This window comes from Vanessa atalanta, chromosome 27, assembly GCF_905147765.1.
Source record: "Vanessa atalanta chromosome 27, ilVanAtal1.2, whole genome shotgun sequence".
NCBI lineage: Eukaryota > Metazoa > Arthropoda > Insecta > Lepidoptera > Nymphalidae > Vanessa > Vanessa atalanta.
In genome coordinates this window covers 1,326,758-1,346,952 of record NC_061897.1, presented here as the reverse complement: position 1 = coordinate 1,346,952, position 20,195 = coordinate 1,326,758, and the positions used below count along the sequence as shown (strand labels likewise).

At 34.9% G+C, this 20,195-nt stretch overlaps 2 protein-coding genes across 2 annotated transcripts in view; both read right to left on the bottom strand.

Moving 5' to 3' along the window:
- Positions 1-6,041: 6,041 nt before the first annotated feature.
- On the bottom strand, positions 6,042-9,362 carry LOC125074286. The gene is made up of 4 exons (XM_047685580.1): positions 8,486-9,362; positions 7,624-7,798; positions 6,897-7,271; positions 6,042-6,423 (listed from the first exon to the last, which is right to left on the bottom strand). The coding sequence occupies exons 1-4, from the start codon at positions 9,333-9,335 to the stop codon at positions 6,099-6,101; spliced, it is 1,725 nt and encodes a 574-aa protein (XP_047541536.1). The 5' UTR covers positions 9,336-9,362; the 3' UTR covers positions 6,042-6,098.
- Positions 9,363-11,134: 1,772 nt separating this feature from the next.
- The window catches only part of LOC125074232 (solute carrier family 28 member 3-like), a 33,560-nt gene continuing 24,499 nt past the window's right edge, over positions 11,135-20,195 (bottom strand). The window contains exons 7-16 of the mRNA XM_047685509.1: positions 19,935-20,071; positions 19,158-19,247; positions 18,023-18,184; positions 16,441-16,534; positions 16,174-16,333; positions 15,263-15,474; positions 14,278-14,393; positions 13,773-13,892; positions 12,720-12,780; positions 11,135-11,933 (exon numbers count right to left, since the gene is read on the bottom strand). Of these exons, the coding sequence (XP_047541465.1) occupies positions 11,902-11,933; positions 12,720-12,780; positions 13,773-13,892; positions 14,278-14,393; positions 15,263-15,474; positions 16,174-16,333; positions 16,441-16,534; positions 18,023-18,184; positions 19,158-19,247; positions 19,935-20,071 (1,184 nt within the window). The 3' untranslated portion in view covers positions 11,135-11,901. The remainder of the gene's footprint in view (positions 11,934-12,719; positions 12,781-13,772; positions 13,893-14,277; positions 14,394-15,262; positions 15,475-16,173; positions 16,334-16,440; positions 16,535-18,022; positions 18,185-19,157; positions 19,248-19,934; positions 20,072-20,195) is intronic.

Here is a 20,195-nt window from a genome sequence, read left to right as displayed (position 1 = left end):
TAGTATGTCTGTCTTTGATTGCCTCGTTGGTCTAGTGACTAGGTATAAGGCCACAGATTGCGAGCTGGGCCTTAAGTAGCTTGGGTTTTTCCGTCGAAAAATTCTCACTAACAGCTCGGTCTGGAAGTTGGAAGTGTGCTCACTCCCGTGCCCGGAACGCATCCCGTGTCGGATGTCGTCCCATCGGATAATGAGAGTGAGGGAGTGCACCGTATTATGTCCGACGTAGTTGGGTTGGTCTCCCTCGAGATTGGCCGTTGTCGAAATCGGTCAGGACGACGATGGTAGTTTTCTGTCCCTTGTATTTCGGAACTTTTGAAAAGGAGTACCTTCTAAGCATAGTACCCGTGGTTTACAGCAAATTTTTGCATAAACAACCTGTAAATTTCCCACTGCTTGGCTAAGGCCACCTCTCCTTTTTGAGGAGAAGGAGCATATTCCACCACACTGCAATGCAGGTTTCCTCACGATGTTTTCCTTCATCACCGAGCACGCGATGAATTATAAACACAAATTAAGCACATGAAAATTCAGTGGTGCCTGCCTGGGCTTGTACCCGCAATCATCGGTTAAGATGCACGCGTTCTAACCATTGGGCCATCTCGGCTCTCTCAGCGCATTGACGGTGAAAGGATATTGCAATGCTACTGTCTTTGGGTAGTGGTAACCACTAACCACCTTGTGGCCCATTTAGCTGTCTTGTAAATTTGAAAATCTTATATTTTAAAGTAGTTTTTGTGTTTATAAAAATATTTATAATGTACTTGACTAATGTTTTTGAAATAAAACTTCTTTTAGCGCGTTAAGTGTACAGTTTTAAAGCGGAAGTCTAGGGCATCATACGTTTGAGTGAAATGTTTCTGATGCAAAAAGTAATTTCCGTCACGATTACCGATTTGCACGTAATCGAATTTTATTTTATCAAAAAAAAAAAAAATTCTATATTCAAGTAGGCTCATAAGTACTTAAGTACTTTTGTATTGACATGTTACAGTGGTGGATAAATGTAAATCATCGGTTCGGGAAGTAGATTCTACCGTGAAGAACCGGCAAGAAACTCGATAGTTATCATGTGATTCAAACAAGTCGTGGTTCGATATATATGCAAAGTTTTTGCAACGTTTCAGGTTCATGACGGCTATGTTTCTGTGAAGTCAACTTAGTTGCATGCGTGGTTTATCAACGAGAGATTAAACTTTTGCGTTTTGTTTACATTTTGCATATCAATGAATTTGGAACGATTTTTTTTTGTGAACGCCTGTACATTTCATATAATCTATTTTTCAGAAAGAAATTTATCAATGTTTTTCTTTTATTATATTTGATTCGATGATTTGTTGTTAGTAAATTGTTTGAATAATTTTGCCATTCAGATGCATTTAATGTTAATGAAATTATAATCATTTTAAACTTGGTGTTTTTATGCCCTTTATATGTACAGTTATTTTTTTTTAGAAGTATAATTTTAAGCAATTCTTGTTCGTTTTATTTGTTCGATCCCGCTACATAGGATTATTAGATAAAAAAATATTTAATTTGGAATATTACAATTATTAAAACCTCATAAAATTGTCTATGCTCTATTCAACCATAGAGGAGAAAGCCAAGTAAACAAGATTTGACAGCACGATATCATTGGTCGTGAGCTTGATTAATCTATGATATTCACTATGGATTTGCGATAAAATGGCGTTTTGAACGTCGACGAAACTTATCGGAATTTTTGAAGTATAATTAAAGTGGATATAAGTGGATTATAAATAGAAATATTACTATTCGCTCGCTAGTAGTAGTAGTTACTAGACGCTAGGTGGCGCTCATCTAGTGCATACAAGCCAAAGTTGTCTCTGTAATTAATAATTCATAAAAATATTTAAGTGTCGATAAGTGTTGTTGTTTGTGTATAAAAGTGATAACAAACTTAGATTCTATAAGTGATATTGTGGGACAACATATTAGTGCAGATTAAACGAAAATAAAGACCTATGATTAAAAGTTACTTTTGATATGTTTTCGTTAATAACTGGGAAGTTCACTAATTTGGGATTAAAACATGTCTACAATGATATATTATGTAAAATTTTGGCTGATTACAAGTATTATGGGTATTTAGTACCTAGGCCTAAAACTTCAGATATAGAGGACAGAAGTCCTCTGTTTTTTCTCGCTTAGTCATTATAGCAGATGTACTTTTAAATATCCAAAGAAAGGAAATAAACAAAAGAATAAAAAGATTTATACCAAAATTACACGTACTAAAAAAATATTGTTATATTACCAAAATGTAAGAGGTCTCCGTACGAAAACTAATATGTTTTATAACAATATTAGAACAATAACTAGCGATATTGTCATCCTTACAGAAACCTTCCTCAATAGCTCTATCAATGACGCTGAACTATTTCCACCTGAATACTGTGTCCTACGGAAAGACCGGCCCGGCGACGTCGGGTGGAGTGGGGTTCTATTGGCAGCTAAAAATTGTTATAATATAAAAAGAATTACAAATGTAGATAACTTAACTGATGATAAAGAATTATTGTTTGCTATTATTACCTGGAAAAATATTAAGATAATGATATGTGTAGTATATTTACCACCCAGTTACAGCAGTAAACAATATCTTGATGTTTTAACATGTATAGAAAATGCAATTAATATGTATACTGAATATCCATTTCTGATAGTTGGTGATTTCAACTTAAATTCGTGCAATAATAGTGTTAGATCTCAATTTAATAATTTTATGGAATATAGTAAGTTACAACAATGTAATAATATTAGCAACAAATATGGATGTATCTTAGATTTAGTACTAACTACTCTGGATCACAATAATATTAAAATATCGTCCGATACGGAACATCTAGTTCCCATGGATGCATACCACCCTCCCTTAGAGATACTGCTCACACTTCCTAGAACAGCAAAAAATCCAGCATCTCTGGCACCAGGAGAATATTTAATCACGGAGTGGAACTTTCGGCAAGCAGATCTGCGCAGCTTGTACGTTGACATTGCGAATATTGACTGGACCGACTTATTTGAAAAACATCATTTAAATTTAGACTTAGCTTTAGATATACTATATAGTAAACTTAATGGTGTTATTAGTACACACGTTCCTACAAGAACAATAGTCCTGAATAATAAATATACATATCCAAAATGGTATACCAAACAAATAATATATTATATAAAATTAAAATATTTTAATTTAAAAAAGTTTAAGTGTTATGATTTAGAGTTTAATAAAGAACTTTTTAAATACTATAGAACTAAAGTCAAGGAACTCATAAATATAGAATTTAAAAATTATATATCTAGGGTTGAAAACAATATAAATATAGAACCATCAAGTTTTTGGCAATTTGTAAAGGAAAAACGTAAAACTAGACAGCAGATAAAAACATACACCTATAACAATGAAACCATACAGGGGCAGAAAGCCATTGATTCATTTGCTAAATATTTCAGTTCTGTGTTTCATGATACTTCTCCTCTGTTAGACGTGAAGATAGCTGAGGAAGAGGCTAATCGCTTTGGTTGCCAATCTACGGTAACCATTGAACAAGTGACAGTTGCTGAACTCAGAATTGCAGTACGGCGACTAAAAGCTTCAACTGCTTGTGGTCCTGACAACATACCTCCCTTTCTAGTAAAAGATTGCTTGTCGGCTTTGGAAGAGCCCTTACTTCATGTATATAATCTTTCAATTAAACAATGTTTATACCCTAGCAAATGGAAAATGTCGCGAGTAACACCTATCCCAAAATCGAGTTCGTCCACGGATATAACAAATTATAGACCTATAGCTGTACTATGTGTATTTGGAAAGATATTTGAATCGATCCTTAATAATATTATTTATAAACAAATAAAGGGGCAATTGAGTGATTGCCAACATGGGTTTCGTCCTGGACGCTCCACATTGACAAATCATATAGAATTTATAGATTATATAAGTACTCAAGTTAAGTCTGGCTGTCAAGTAGATGCCGCCTATTTTGATTTTACGAAAGCATTCGATCTCGTAGATAATGATGTACTTTTAACCAAATTTTCTGTATTAGGATTTTCAACTTCTCTCTTAAAATTGATGGCTCACTACTTAAAAAATCGAAGACTGTTAAGCTAGACGGTTATAAATCGAAAGAGTATTATACTCGATCAGGGGTTAGTCAGGGTAGTACCTTGGGTCCTATGCAATTTTTGATAATGATAAATGATTTACCAAGTGTTATCTCTAATGCCAAATGCCTTATGTTTGCTGATGATTTGAAACTGTACCTATCTGTAACTGAGACTAAAGACTGTGTAGCGTTACAACGTGATATCGATGCAGTAGTTGACTGGACTATAAGAAACAAATTATCATTTAATAATTCAAAATGTAAAACTATCACCTTTTCTCGATCTCGTAAGCTTATTAAAAATGTATATAATCTGTCTGACACACCAATGGAACATGTAATCAAAATCAAGGATTTAGGAGTTATAATGGATAGCAAAATAAATTTTCATGACCATATAATTAAAACTTGCAAAGATGCAAATGTCCGTAGTAAATTAGAATATAATTCAATAGTTTGGAGTCCGCGTGAGGCCATGTACACTATAATGCTAGAAAAAATTCAACGTAAATTCTGTAGATACTTATTTAAACGTAAATATGGATACTACCCTTTTCTCTATCCTTCTATGTTTGTGTCAGGTATGGTTGGTTTAGATACACTTCAGCTTAGGCGGGAATCCGCACATATAAAATTTTACTATTTAATTCTAATGAATAGAGTGGATAGCATTGCTGTACGTGAATCCATATATTTGTATGTTCCCGACCAATATATGCGTGGTGTTGGAAGACGGCAACATAGATTATTTTGTTACCCACCTATGTGGCATTCTCCCCAAGCTAGCAACAGCCCCACTGCTAGGGCTGTTAAACTTTTAAATAACTTCCTACTTTGTTGTCGAGATGTAGACATATTTTGTGATCCCTTTTATACTATATTCAAACAATTCTATATATTCCAGAATTTTAAAGATGTTTTGTAGTTCCTAAATAGATTTAAGCTTATTTTTGTTTACTTTTTTTATAAATTATATTTTTATTTTTACTAAATTTTAGTATGTTTTAGTCAAATTAGTATGAATATTTAAAAAAAAGAAAAAAAGTTGTTAAGTAATTAGTGTAGATATAAGCGACTTGGTGTAATTACTGTAATGCTTATATTTTTCAAAATAAAGATTATTATTATTATATGCGTGTAAATCGCACGAAATACGTAAATCTAAGGTTTGTTTATCTTTATTCATACTTCGATTGGAATAGGCTATATGTCTAAATCTGTCTATGATATACGACAGTACGCCGGAAGGTTAGAGTAGGCTCTATGCCGGTAGACTCTACAGTAATCATTAGTATATGCTCTGATATCGGTTCATTAAGTAGTTACTTAAGTCGCAGTCAATCTAAAATTTGTCCCGAGTAAATTCTCAGTTTTAACAACAAAATCGAGGTGTGATTATGATTGTTAGAAATATGTCAAATCATTAATAAATTGTCTATGGAAACATCATCATGTATGATTTTATAATATCTATATCATTATGCAGATTATGAGTATCAGTATGATGTTGGACAACCATGTAGTGATAATAAGTATTTAGATAATGAACAGTTTAGCAAGACTTATAAACTGAATAGTGGAGGATTACGTTCGATTCGATTGCGATAAAATGTATTTGTCAGTAGAGTTAGGACCCAGTTTTAGAAATGACAAATGTAACGGTAACTTCATGAGGTCAGCAGAAAAGAAGTTGCAATCAGTGTTGCGGTGAGATGAGGCGAGGAGAGAACAGGAGAGGTTTTTGACAGTTGTCAAAATATATTTGAATTCTGATCTTGTTAGCAGAGGTGATAGTTGCTTGCGAAAAAATGAGAAATGAAATAATTACTAATTCAAGTTGTATTGTATTATTATTACTAAAATATTAGTACATATTTCACTTTATACAACAAATAAATACAATTTAATGGAATTTTAACTTTATTTATTAAAAACATCACTATAACCCTAACAAAAAACAAAACATTAGATTCTTACAACGCTCGTACACGGCTCCCATTTATAGCAAAAATCATTTTGCACGTTTTGAACGATATTCCTTTTAACGGAGTTCTTATCAACAGATTCCGTAGATGTAAAATAAACAATATTCGTTGAAGGATCATAACTTAAATTGTCATCTGATTTGTGTGTACTTTCTACATTATCTGTGGACGTTGCCAAGCTTTTGACGTTGTGTAATATATTATCTGTCCTACGATTGTGATTAAGAATGCCAGCACAGCTGTGGAATTTGGAGAATTTGTCGTTTATCCTATGTTCCAGATCCACGTGTAGATTAAGTTGACGTCTGAAAATTGAGCAAAAAATTAATCAAGCTTATTGTTGACAAAAAAATAACTATTGACATATGTACTTAAATGAAATATGAATTAAATATAATAATTATTATATAAATCTTGACCAGAATACTAGTATTATTTCCCCGTTGAATCACAATTCCGATCCTCTGTCTGTTTATTTTTTATTTTTAATTAACTAATGAGCTTGCCACGTGACGCAAAGGCACACACGTGAATCCTAACCAAAGGTTGTGGGTTTAAATCTGAATAAGCTCCAATAAATTTTCTTGTAAATGTATTCAGCGGTGAAAGAAAACATCGTGAGGAAACATAAATGTGTCGGCTAAAAAATGTGTGCAAAAATCTGATACAATTTAATCCGCTAAGCTTCATTGTAAAATAAGCTGCAAGCACTTCATCTTAACTTTTTACTTTACCTTTAAGTGCAGATAATTATTTATAGAAAAAGAGTATTTTTTACCTATGCTCAAATATTTCTCCACACAGCTGACATCTAACTGGGAGGTATTTTGTAGTTGAGTCCGAGTCCAAAGAGGTTTTACTTTCTTTATGTTGGAAGTGGCTACAACTGTAACCTCTTTTCTCTGTATTCGTTTTCTGGTTCGAACTCAAGTCAGACTTGGTCGTCTCCGATTCATTGTCAGTAGTCTTAGTATAAGGATGGAAGGTCTGGAAATGTTGTCCCGAAGAACGATTCTTCATTTCCGCTAGCACCTGGTCAGGATCACTAATTTTGTCAAAGAAGGAAACTATTTTTTTTAATTTGTCTTCGGGTACATCGCTTTTTGGTGCTTCTGGTTCGGTTTGGGTGTTGCTAGCAATTTTAGTCGTATATCTGTTGAGAAATAATGTCACATAACTTTATAATACTTTTGTGACGTAACACAGGCGACCAATGAGGACTTGTGGAGGAGTGTTATCTGCCTAACTAACTTATGAGGTTGCAAATTCCGAGGTCTTGGGTTTGAAACCCAGGTCGAAGAACTTCCATTAATGCACGTTAAGAAAGGAAGCCTCATCCTTGTACCTGTAGTTACACTGGCTCATCCATCCTTTAAATTGGGCCAACAAAACTGCCATTGCTGTTTACCAAAATCTGATAACCTACCTACTCAGACGGGCTTTCACAAAGTTCATATGTCTATATGTTCGTATGTATAATTACCAAAACAATGTAATTATTCTACCTTGCAGTAGAAGGCGCTGAAGTTACTTGGGCATTCACTTTTGTTATGCCAATGTGTTCATTCTCATGTAGGACTTTGTCATTCTCTTTGGTAAAGCCTTCGTGACAATAATGACAGATGTACTTTCGATCCGGAAAGTGACAGAGATTTAGATGATCGTTGTAATTTATTATACCTGAAAATTGTTGATATTAAGCAAGATTATTAAGCTAATACTCCTATAGATAGTAGACCTCCGCATAAATTAAGCATTACGCTAAGTATAGCCAATGGAAGAGTAGAGGTAACTTAACAGCAAGACCATGAATTGATATATCATCAGTCGCGATTCGCGTAAAAATGGCGTTTTGAATATCAACGCAGTTATTATCAGAACTTTGACACTGGATGTTGTTTTTTTGTGATATCGGGAGGCGGACGAACAAATGGGCCACCTGATGATATATGGTCACCACCGTCCATAGACAATGGCGATGTAAGAAATATTAACCATTCCTTACATCACCAAAGCGCCACCAACCTTAGGAACTAAGATTTTACGTCCCTTGTGCCTGTAGTTACACTGGCTCACTCACCCTTCAAACCGGAACACAACAATACTGAGTACTACTGTTTAGCGGTAGAATATTTCATGAGTGGGTGGTATCTACCCAGACGGGCTTGCACAAAGCCCTACCACCAAGTATATGATAAGGATGTCAGTAAATATAAATAGTATTTTATTATAAATAAATATGTATATCAAGAAGTGTTGATACATAATATAGCAGAGCTATTAGGAAATCTCATGGAACATATAAATCTAAGAAGATTTTCAAAATGGAAAAGGTGATTAATTGGACATACAAATATACAAACAAACCATAAGATATCATTTTGCATCCAACCATCGGACAATGCCGTGGCGTCGTGTCCGTCAAGTAACTTCTCTGAATAGATTGCACGTACGATAAAATTATCGGGCCCTTCGAATCCCTTAATGCGACATCCGAATTAGTTTTCCTCGGACGTCGAAATCTCCTGAATTGCAATCTGTTGCGTCTTCGGCGCTCGAAACGGGTTATGTTATTATCACTGCCGCCGTACGGGTAATTTTTCGCTCGTATACCCAAAATCCTCTGTAGGAAAATCTGGAAACGGGTTGGTTTCTTCCGATTAATCAAATTCTGAGGGTAATGGATGTCACTGGCATCGCCAACCGAACTATCGTTGGAATCCTGCGTGCTCTTATCATCTCTCGCGTTTGATAGTGTAGTATTCGATTTAATAATTTGAGATGAGGAGTTACGACTTAATTTTAATTCGTTTATAACTGTTTCTGCTTGATTTTCTAATATGTCGCCGCTAGATATTTCAGTAGTTCCAGCGCATGCATCGGTTTTAGTTCTATGTGATCTTTTTCTTCGATGAGTCCTTTCATTATCTGGTTGTTGATCTATGTAGTTCTGGGGTAATATCCCTATGACACTGGCATCATATATCTGGAAGAGCTTTTTAAGACATTTGTACTTTGCTTTTAGTACTTCGTGTTTCTTTTTCGGCACCCATTTCAGTATTTCCTCATTTTTCTCTATCTGTTCCGGTATGCTCGTGAGGGTCGGCTGTTTGTTAAACATTGAAACGCGATACTTGTCAACGATTTTGCAAATAATTTTAACGATCAAAAATATGTAAACACTGATAATAACTTCGTAATTTTGGTAAAGTATCATAACTTACGTTTCGAGTGTTAATTTTGATTGATTTAATAAAAATAAACGTTTAATAAATATCTGCATGGTATAGTGACATTTTTATTATGATTTCAGAAAAATATATTTTTTTTAATTTTTTAAATAGGAAATTAAGAAGTATGCCAGTAACATTATAATTTACGAGTATATCGTCGTAGCGATGTATGAACGTCACATAGCTAAATTTTAAAACTTTTAAATTATTGAAGTTCTCACAAAACTGTTTTTACAGTACGTACGATTAAAACGGCATAAAAATCTAAAAATAAGAAAAAAACACATAGCGACTTTTGCAGGCGCAACTACGATATGTACACTGATGGACAGATAAAAATATATTAGAATATAATTAAGGACCATTCAAAAGGACAAAAAAAGATTTATCGTTTCAAACAGTTAGGAATATGCCCATTTAATTTATGTTCTTGGGATGATCTGTGTATTTATGAAAATATTTAGTATATTTTCTTTTATTAATAATAGCGAAGTAGGTATGTATTATATAAATATTAAATATGTTCCATTATGAGACCAGACTAGACGTGAAGCCTTTTGCCTTTGCCTTTGATTGGAGTCACCTGTTAATGATAATGAAGATTTATCGCTGCATCGAACGTTCTAAATCCTACCAGTTTTTGAACAATTTGTATTTGTATACATGGACGTGTCTAGCGTAGAATAAGTCAATATTGATCAGAAATTGTGAACCATATTGATCAGATAGACACTCAGACACCCCTGAGTAAGCGTCCGAATTTTCTCTGGATTCGCGCGAAATTCAAAAGAGTTGACTTTTAAGGGTCACCGGATAGCAATGTACATTAATAGTCAAACATTTTAAATTTCGCGTTTTGACATTCAAATGTTTTATGTAAACATTTAAAAATAACATAAAGGTCAGATAAATTATTTCTTCGTCGTAAATTGGAATGAACACAAACTTCATTTTAAGTATATACATTTATTTCAACGACGTATAAAATATATTTTAATTTATTTACAACATTCTTATAATAAACATAAATATAGCTTTTATATACAAAAACATAGATTTCGTTCATAAAATTATCTATATTTAGTAATTTTTAGTTTTGTCATAAAATGCTTAAGACTATATTTACCAACCATAACAGGAGAATATCCAAGTAAATAACATTTGACAGCAAATAACGCGATATCATTGGTCGAGAGCTTGATTAATCTATGATACACTTTTAACTTTGCCGTTTCATAGATTCAAGTCATTTTTAAAAAGACATTGATAAAGAAGGCATATTATTCGATACAAGATTGATTGATTGATTGATGATAAAAAAGCGTGGAGGTAATGCTTGTTGACTTCCAGGCAGGAGACATAACATACATATATAATTGTATTTAAATAACATGACTGTATTTTTAGATGTTGAAAAAGTGTCTTGCCGGATCTTCTCGGTAGAATCTACATTCCGAACCGGTGGTAGCTTTACTTTAAATAGTTTGTTAAATGACGATTCAAATGTGCTTGTAAAAGCCTACTTGAATAAAGTAGGTATATTTTGATTTTGATATTCACTATGGATTTGCGAAAAACTGGCGTTTTGAACATCGACGAAACTGTTATCAGGAGTAGTTAAGTGTAATAGTGTTGTATTATAAATAAAGATATATTAATCATAAACTCTTAGTAGTGCACAATATAGCCGAGTTATTAGCAAATCGCATGAAATAAGTAAATATAGGGTTCGTTTATCTTTATTCCTATTTCGATTGGAATCAATGTTATTTTGTAAGCGCTCACTTCACATCTCACTTGTGAAATATTGAAAGGCTTTTCTTATAATCTATGTTGACATTTAATAATCGTGTTCTGCGGTGAATGTCGAGTATTATGTTACAGAGTAGCTTAACAAAATAGTCTATTTGACAATGCAAAAAATAAAGTGCCAATTATTGTAATCAGTAGGTATATATTATGAGTTTAAAAATAGTTATTTATTAACGAAAGTTGAAAATAATAATTATTTTTTTAAAAATCCATAAATTAAAATGCATTTTTTTAAACGTTTGTCACGTGACAGAAAACGATTCTGATTCGTCGATTGGTCGAGTTTATGATGACGGCACTAGCTTGTCAACCTTGTTTGCGTACTGTATGTGGATTATATGTGCCACAGATTACAATAGAGGCAACTGACGTCACCGACCCAAATGCAGCGCCATATTGTCAAAGTAGTGTTTGGCGCGCCATTTAAATATGGAATTTTTAATTTGATATTTTTCACCAAATATGTACTAGAATTAAAAAAAAAAACAACAATTACTGGGCTCCTTAACCTCTACTAAATAACATAAAATGGATTTTAATAACCAGTCAAATAGCCTATTGTTGAATAAATACATTTTGTTATACGTAGAAAGGTCAGCTATGATTTCAGTTATCAGTCACTAAAAAGTCACAATAAAATATAATTATAATAATCTTAAAATTTCACATTTCTTATCACAAACATAACAGTTCAGATTACGAAAACGTTTCATGAAGGAAATGCCTTCAACGCAGTCGCTATCCGAATGATCCAACTGGCATTAGGATTCCTGAAATGAGTAAAAATTATTATTAATTTATATTATATTTATTTATTTTTGCACATAAATCAGAACCGGATTTAAAGGTCTGGAGGCCCTGGGGCCCCTAAATATTATCTTACAAATAAATGTTGTAAGATTCGAACATTTTGATTTCTGTCAGTCAGATTTGTCAATAATATTATTACTGTTTGTATCAGTAACTTTTAACATAGTAATATTTTTATAATTTGACTGTAGATATTTAAACATACTTATATCAGGTTACACTAAAATTGTTAACTCGTCGGAATCTCTTTTGTGGAGGCCGCCCCTGACATAAATTGAGCCATTCCTATCCTGGGCATCGGAAAACAAGTAGTCACCACAGAGTGGTACTACGTTTGAGCTCACTCCCTGTTTGATGGCTCACACCGCGAGGATGACGATCCCAATGCATCTACCTCACAATTCACTTATCGGGAACTTTTTTTATGATATGGGTAAGTGAATAGGCCACCTGTTGGTAAGTGGTCTCCACCGATCATAGACATTGACGCTGTAAACAATATAAACCATTCCTTACATCGCCAACGCGCCATGAACCTTGGGAACTAAAATATTATCCCCTTGTGCCTGTATTTACACTGGCCCACTCACACTTCGAACCGGAACACAATAATACTGCTGTTTGGCGGTAGAATATCTGATGAGTGGGGGGTAATTCCCAGACTGCCAACCAACAAGTAAAGTCTACGACGATGACTCGACCCTTAAACAATATGTTACAGCTACATTATATATATATATGCTTACCCGCTATACACGCCGTCATGAAGCATATACCGCAACCAGCGAAAAATGCCCTCACCGCCATCTTTAAAAAAGGAAAAAGCAATGATTATCGATAAAATTTGCATATTATAGCTCCGTTCCAGAGGAATAATACATACAGAGGTTTTTAGACTTTTTTTAAACGAAATATTTATCTAATAATTCAATTAACTTTTGAAAATAAAAAGCGTACCTAAGCGTTTTTTCGTAAATCATAGAAAAAGTACTAAATGTATTAATTCTAATACTCTTTACTGGTGCAAATTTAATTAAACTTTTTAAAATATATTGTCGTTACCTGGCCTGCTAAATAACTTATCTTGAGGAAGTAATACTATCGAAAAAGAACTGGCTAACAATAGCACAAGACTATCGATACTATCGATGGTATTGCTCATGGGGAGCTATCGATACTAACTTTAACACTAACTATCGATAGATGACAAGATATTATTGTTGCATATCGATATTTCTATCGATATGCAACAATTATATCTTGTCATTACTGTGTGAATTAAAACTATAACGAAAAATACGTTTGAATTATGTTATATTAATCCGTATGTAATAGAAAGAGACAGAGAGACAAAGCAAGAGAGGGAAAGGTCACTTGGGGCATAACGCTTTTATCTTACGTTACGATTTTTGTCAGTTCACTCGTAAAAGAACTCCGTTTGATTATCTTTATTTTGGTTCTCCGTGGTCGAGAAGTGTGAACACCAGGTTTCATGGGTACGCTACTCCGAGTTCCCGGGTTCGATTCCCGGTCAAGTCGATGTAGCAAAAGTTCATTAGTTTTCTATGTTGTCTTGGTACTGGGTGTTTATGGTAACATCGTTACTTCTGATTTTCCATAACACAAGTGCTTTGGCTACTTACATTGGGATAATGTATGTGATGTTGTCCAATATTTACTTATATTTATTTATTTATTTTGAAGTTTTATGTGACGTGAACAGATCTACATACTTAATTGTGTGTTAAGTGTAGTATAGTTCAAGCGTGTGTTCAACCATTGGTAATTGGTATACTTACACTGGACAAGGTTTCTGTTTGGTTGGGCGCCATGGAAGATATCGCCCCAATCAGAATACCCGCTGAAGAGGGATTGGTGAAACCACAGAGGGCGTAGGTCGCGATCAGTTCCGCTCGAGGCTAAAATTAAACTATTAATACAAGTAACTATATTTCATTCTAAAAATATAAATTATCTTTTTTTATCTTTTTATGACCTAATTATGCAAAGGTAACAAAATAAGATAATGTCAAAAGAATTCTTTTTTTTCAATCAATCCTAACTTGCACAGATAACTAATATATGGTGTAAATAGTCCAAAGTTGTGCCAAAAGTATTTATACTGTTTTATTTTTCTTGTCATTATTTTACTTGAACAAATATTTAACAATTTTTATTTGAAGTTCTTGGAGTTTATCTATGATAATTGCCTTATAAGAAATCTCCAAATTCAAAGAGTGTGCAGCTGTTGATGGCGGTTAAAATACATTTAGATTAGAGTGTGCGTGTAGAATGAAGTCTCACCGATAATAAACCCGCTTCTTTCATTTCCCCCATCCTCTGATACGCCACAAATTCGTTCACAACCGTCTTCAAACCGATTAGGGAGCCCACCAGCTCGCATTCATCCCATGGAACTCCTGGTAAATTAAATCAAAATATTTTATTAAAATATGTAAATATGCTCTTCAATGGCGTAGCTAGGTGGCCAAGGGCGCCGATGCATAGGAAAAGAATAGGGCCCTCACCCCCTCTTTCCACCTCCTCTTTAACTTATATTTAGTCGAGGTTTTCTAGCTTCCGGCAAGTTGGCTGACCCGCTCTTTTCAAAGTTCAGGTTGGAGGGCCCTCTGAGCTCCGGAGCCCTGGTGCACTGCACCACCTGGCCGTACGATAGCTACGCCACTGATGCTCTTAGAATCAGTAAAATTCCTGCGCCAAAGGATACAACGCCTGTTTGGCGGAGTATTGACTATTTTAGAAAAAAGTCGTAATATTTGAATTAGTAAAATGGCCTTTATTTGGCCTATGGACAAACATGAACAAAATTTACACATAGTGTAAGTTTTACAAAGTTACTTGTGTAGTTTAACCATCGAGATTACGTAAATTTTACTTTTGAAATTGTCAAAATTGAAGCCCACTCGCATAAAATACCGGAAACAACCAATCATAAGCGTCCTCACTTCCTAACGTTAGTTGATATGCTCGTTAATGGCGAGGTAAAAACCTCAAGCAGTGAAGCCTTCCAGCTTGGACTAGAGGTCAAGACAGGAACGGACCTTGAGGTTCATCTCCTTGCCCGGGCATTTCCTCAACGGTAGACAACAACTTGTGATTCCGGTTTCTGTCATTCAACGGCGCTGATTAGAGTCCATTCAAATCGCAGTAAACGTCAATGTTAGCGAACAAGTAACAAAACTCGCACTGGGTGTTGTTAAAAAACTTAAAATAAAGTCTATTTGTGGATTCTCGCAAGAAATAATAAAGGCTAGTCGAGGTAACTCACCCATCATCCAGGATAACGGAATGAATATCTTCCCGAAAATCCACTCCAGGTTGATGTCGGGGTCGCCCAGCAGGCCGCCGCAGTAGCCCAGCACGCCGTTCACGAAGGCGATGAAGGACACGAAGGCGACGAGGTTGGCGATGATGTTGAGCACGAGCGCCGTGCCCTGCGCCGCGCCGCGTGTCGCCGCCGACAGCGCCGACTGCTCCTTGCTGCGCACCGACAGCCCGCGTCACTACTCAACATCTTGGTTCCCGAGGTTCTTATTGTCTATGGGCGGTGGTGACCGCTTACCATCAGGTGGCCCATATGCTTCGCGAAGCTATGCATTAAAACCATTACTGAAATCTATCGATCGAATGACTTCCAGAACCACCCATCTCACATTATAGCCGATAAGAGGATTTGCAAAGCGTTTGGCGTCATGAAAATGTCTATTGTAACTTAAACCCTGCAAGATTCTCTGATATAAGGACTCGTGAATGACGATGACAAGAATTGGTTTCTAGATTGTATGTTACCGAATTTCAGAAGGAAAATATTTCTGATAACGTCCCACTGCTGGGCATTAATGCTTAGAACGTGTTTCGACCAGTCTTCACCACAATGGAGATATGATTTTTTATCGAATACCAGTTCTATTCAAGAGTAGAAAAAGACTATGAATTGACCTAAAAAGTTCAAATACTGCGCCTGACGACCTCTCTACTTCTTTCGGAAGATAAATCTCCAAAACAGGTTGTCAGGTCGGCTATTACTTGTAAAAAGACTAAGTTCCTTTAACAATCTTCTAATTTTTCCATATGGATAGAGTTGCCAAGCAGTGGGATATTAACGTTGGTACGGCTACCTACGGGACGCTTTCTGCCATAACTTCGGTCAGGAAGCCTCCCCTCGGGCAGGTCACCTACATCTCAACGGGCTGTATATTGTCCACGGTGGTGAGCGAGCGCTTCGTCTCGGGGAGGAGCAGCTTGGCGAAGCAGACTGCGGCGGGAGCTGACATAACGCTGGCTGTGACGAGGTGCGCGGGCTCCGCTCCGAATCCAATGTACGCAGCAAGGATCGTACCTAAGACCAAAAACATTACACTAAATTTCATTAAAAAGATGGTGATTTAAATGAATACATTAAATACTATTAATTACATAAAATTAAGAATACACAATTATACTTGCCAGAAACAGTCGCGAAACCAGAAGACATTACAACGTGAAGCTCGGATGCTGTCAGCACTGATAGATAAGGTTTTATCAGAAGAATCGATTCCGTCTGAAAATTAAGTCGTGAGATCAAAGCCTCGATATTAGAACGGACACATGTGCGATCAGCACACACGGAATAAAATAATATGAATTTTATCTTCTCTAAAGCCAATAGTAATAATAAACTGTGTTCAGTTTCAAGATGGTTGGAATCTGAAATGTTTATATTCATATACGAGAGACCCGCCCCGGCTTCGCTCAGGTGCAATGCTGATACTAAATATACTACATAATGTCTTACACAGTTTTTCAGTCATTAGACAATACAAACCGCTATGTCCCTGCGTTTTAAATCTGTAATATCTTCGAAAATATTTATTTAAATTACGTGTTGTAAACGGCCATATTGATTTATATTAAATTCATTTAAAAATGTTTATTGTGGGTTACCTCTAAGAGATAGACATGTACCATCATGGACTTTTTTGAAGACCTTTATAATGATATATATATATATAGATGTACAATACTGTAGTACATTATTTTAATCTATCTCGTAGGGTTCAGCCAGCGTTTGCAATGCAAGCGCAAAAAAATTGTTTATTTACAACATCACATTTGAAACCTCTAAAATTATCAGTGTTTCTCTACTATATTGTACATGTATTATACATATAAACCTTCTTCTTGAATCAAACTGTCTATTAAAAAAAACGCATCAAAATCCGTTGTGTAATTTTAAAGATCTAAGCATACAAACAGACAGCGGTGAGCGACTTTGTTTTATACTATGTAATTATGATGATGTCTTTTTGACCGATTTCGGTCCACGCAACCAATCTCAAGGGAAAAGCTATCTCAGGATATATTACTGTGCACATGTGTGTGCACAAACACAGGTGCTCTCTATTCCTTCACTCATATAATACGATGAAACAGTATCTTTTAGACTCTCTTTTCATGAGATCTTTTTTACTGAAGAGTTTTTGACAGAAAAACCCAATAACTCAATGGTCCGATTTGGGGTTTGAAACCAGGACCTCGAGATATGTGGTCCTGTACCTAGTTACTAGACCAACGAGTAAATCAAATTTATCCTTGTCCAAAATTAAAGTATAACAAAAAAAATTAACAACGTATTGTCGATAAATTTTGGTACATTTTCGTAAGGATTGTAAGAATCAGTGAGTTGGAATAGTTACAACACGTTAAGTTATCCAAGCAATGCCCGAGACTTAGACGCCTTCGATTGTTATATTATGCAAATCACTATCGGACTGTGACAGTCTCATCTGAGTGTTTATAATTCATCTCGTGCTCGGCGGTGAAAGAAAACATCGTGAGGAAACATGCATGTTTCTAATTTCAACGAAATTCTGCCACATGTGTATTCCACCAACTCGCATTGGAGTAGCGTGGTGGAATATGCGCCAAACCTTCTCCTCAAAGGGAGAGGAGGCCTAAGCCCAGCAGTGGAAAATTTACTGGCTGCTAATGTAAAAAAAATGTATGTAAATCATCATGACTTCATTGAATTTCGTAAAAATTAACTCACCATTCCAAGAAACACATTTCCGACTGCTATAACGCTTTCACATACGGTAGTAGCGGTAGCTACTTGCAGAAGACGTCCAAGCTTGAGGCAGAACCACTGCAATGCCCCCCAGAAGAACAACACTTCAACTAACATGCTGAAGAAGAAGATTACTGGTAGAGTCTGAAAAGGAGAAGATTATGACGGAAGGTATAACATCAACATTGAATTATTATTATTTAGAGAATACCGCAAAACATTTGATAAACTATTATAATCACCGGTATCAAGAAAATAGCAATTAAAATATACTAGATTCAAGTAGGCTCTTTGAGTTGCAATGTTACAAGATTACAATACAATTCATGAAAATATATTATATCGAGGAGAACCGGCAATAAACTCAGTAGTTACTACTTCCTGACCATTAAATTACATATAGCCTATTCCAATAGGACTAGGAAAAAAGATAAACAAACCTTAGATTTACGTATTTCATGCGATTTGCTAACAACTCAGCTATATTGTGTACTATTAAGAGTTTATGATTAATATATCTATATTTATAATAAAACACTTATTTCCATAAAATTCCGATAGCAGCTTAGTCAACGTACAAAACGCAATATTATCGCAAATCCATAGTGAATATCATAGATTAATCAAGCTCTCGACCAATGATATCGCGTCAATTTCGTATCAAATGTTGTTTGTTTGGCTTTTCTCTTTTTATGGTTGCAATTGGCGATTAAGAGACAAGACAAGAGTTGATAATTCTTGTGTGAAATTCAACGAATACTAATTCCATGCATTTCAAATCAATAATTTAGACTTTTTGCGAATAAAGAACCAATATTTTACAAGAGACTTTAGTTTATTTAACATAAGTTACTACACCAAGGTCTTGACAAAAGCTGGTAAAGTGTTAGAAAGGTAATAAATATTATATTATCATCACTACTGTTATTGTTTTGTTTAATTTCTAATTACACCTGGTACTAAATATTACTACCGAGTCCTCCGTCATGGTCTACTATGTCTGCTCTAATAAAGCTTTCGGGTGTAATGACAATTAATATTATAATTACTCATCAAAGACAATGAGAAATAGACATAGACAATTTTACTAATTTTTATTTTTTTTCACAACACTCACACTAAAGGCAAAGACTTGTTCTTGTCTGACGAGTAAATCGCCAAATACGAATCCAGCGCCTTCCACACCGTACGAGAGGAACGTAGCCACCTAAAAAAAACAAAATAAATATCTACACAAAACTATAGCTTATTATAAATTTGAATACGGTTATCACACCAGAGTGTGATTATTATATTATGATGATTATAAAGATGAAACTCTATTGAGGCGCTTTGAATATTTAAGGCAATCCGTCTGTCATAATTCGAAAAAAAGTTGTAATTTCAACAGTTTAAGATGAATTTTGGTACGATTTCGGTATGTAAATATTTTGAATATAACGATATAGGTGTTTCTACAATATACTTGGGCATATGATTATTGAGGGCATGCTCTAGTGTTTTGTTTGGTTCACTCTTTTAAATTATAGCTGTGAAATATGGGAGCTGAAAAAGGAGAACTGTTGACGAAATTTGGACACTAAATCAAATGTTCAAGCCGTATTGTATAAAGCTTCGGACAAAGCTTTTTTTTTGGCACAGTTTCCATAGTTGGTCCTGGATGTTAAAAGGCATCAAGAAGACAGGAAGTAGATTAATGATGTAAAAAAGTAAAACCGTCTATATTACTTTGAATTGAAGACCCTACCATGGATAATTTCGTAAACTTGGACGTAGGACCTTCATTATTTATTAGTCTAAGGGTTTAAGATTTTATATTTTGGTTTGTGCCAACTGCCCAACAATTATATATTGTAGTAAAACAGATAATTAAGAATCTATAGAATTTTCTTACCTTGTTTGAGAAGCACTGCAGCGCAAACCTTCCCGTGTCCCACCTGATGAAGATCACGCCAAAGAGAAACTGTATCAGTAGTCCCATACTAACGCTGCGCCAGTTTATTCGACCAGGATGCTTTGAGAATACGAACCCTTAAAAGAAACAAAAATACTCAATTTAACGAAATATTATATGCTGGGTGAATAATGGTTAAAAATCTCTGTCTTTTTGCTACAACGCTGAAGACCACAAAATCCTGGGTTCAAACACAGGTCA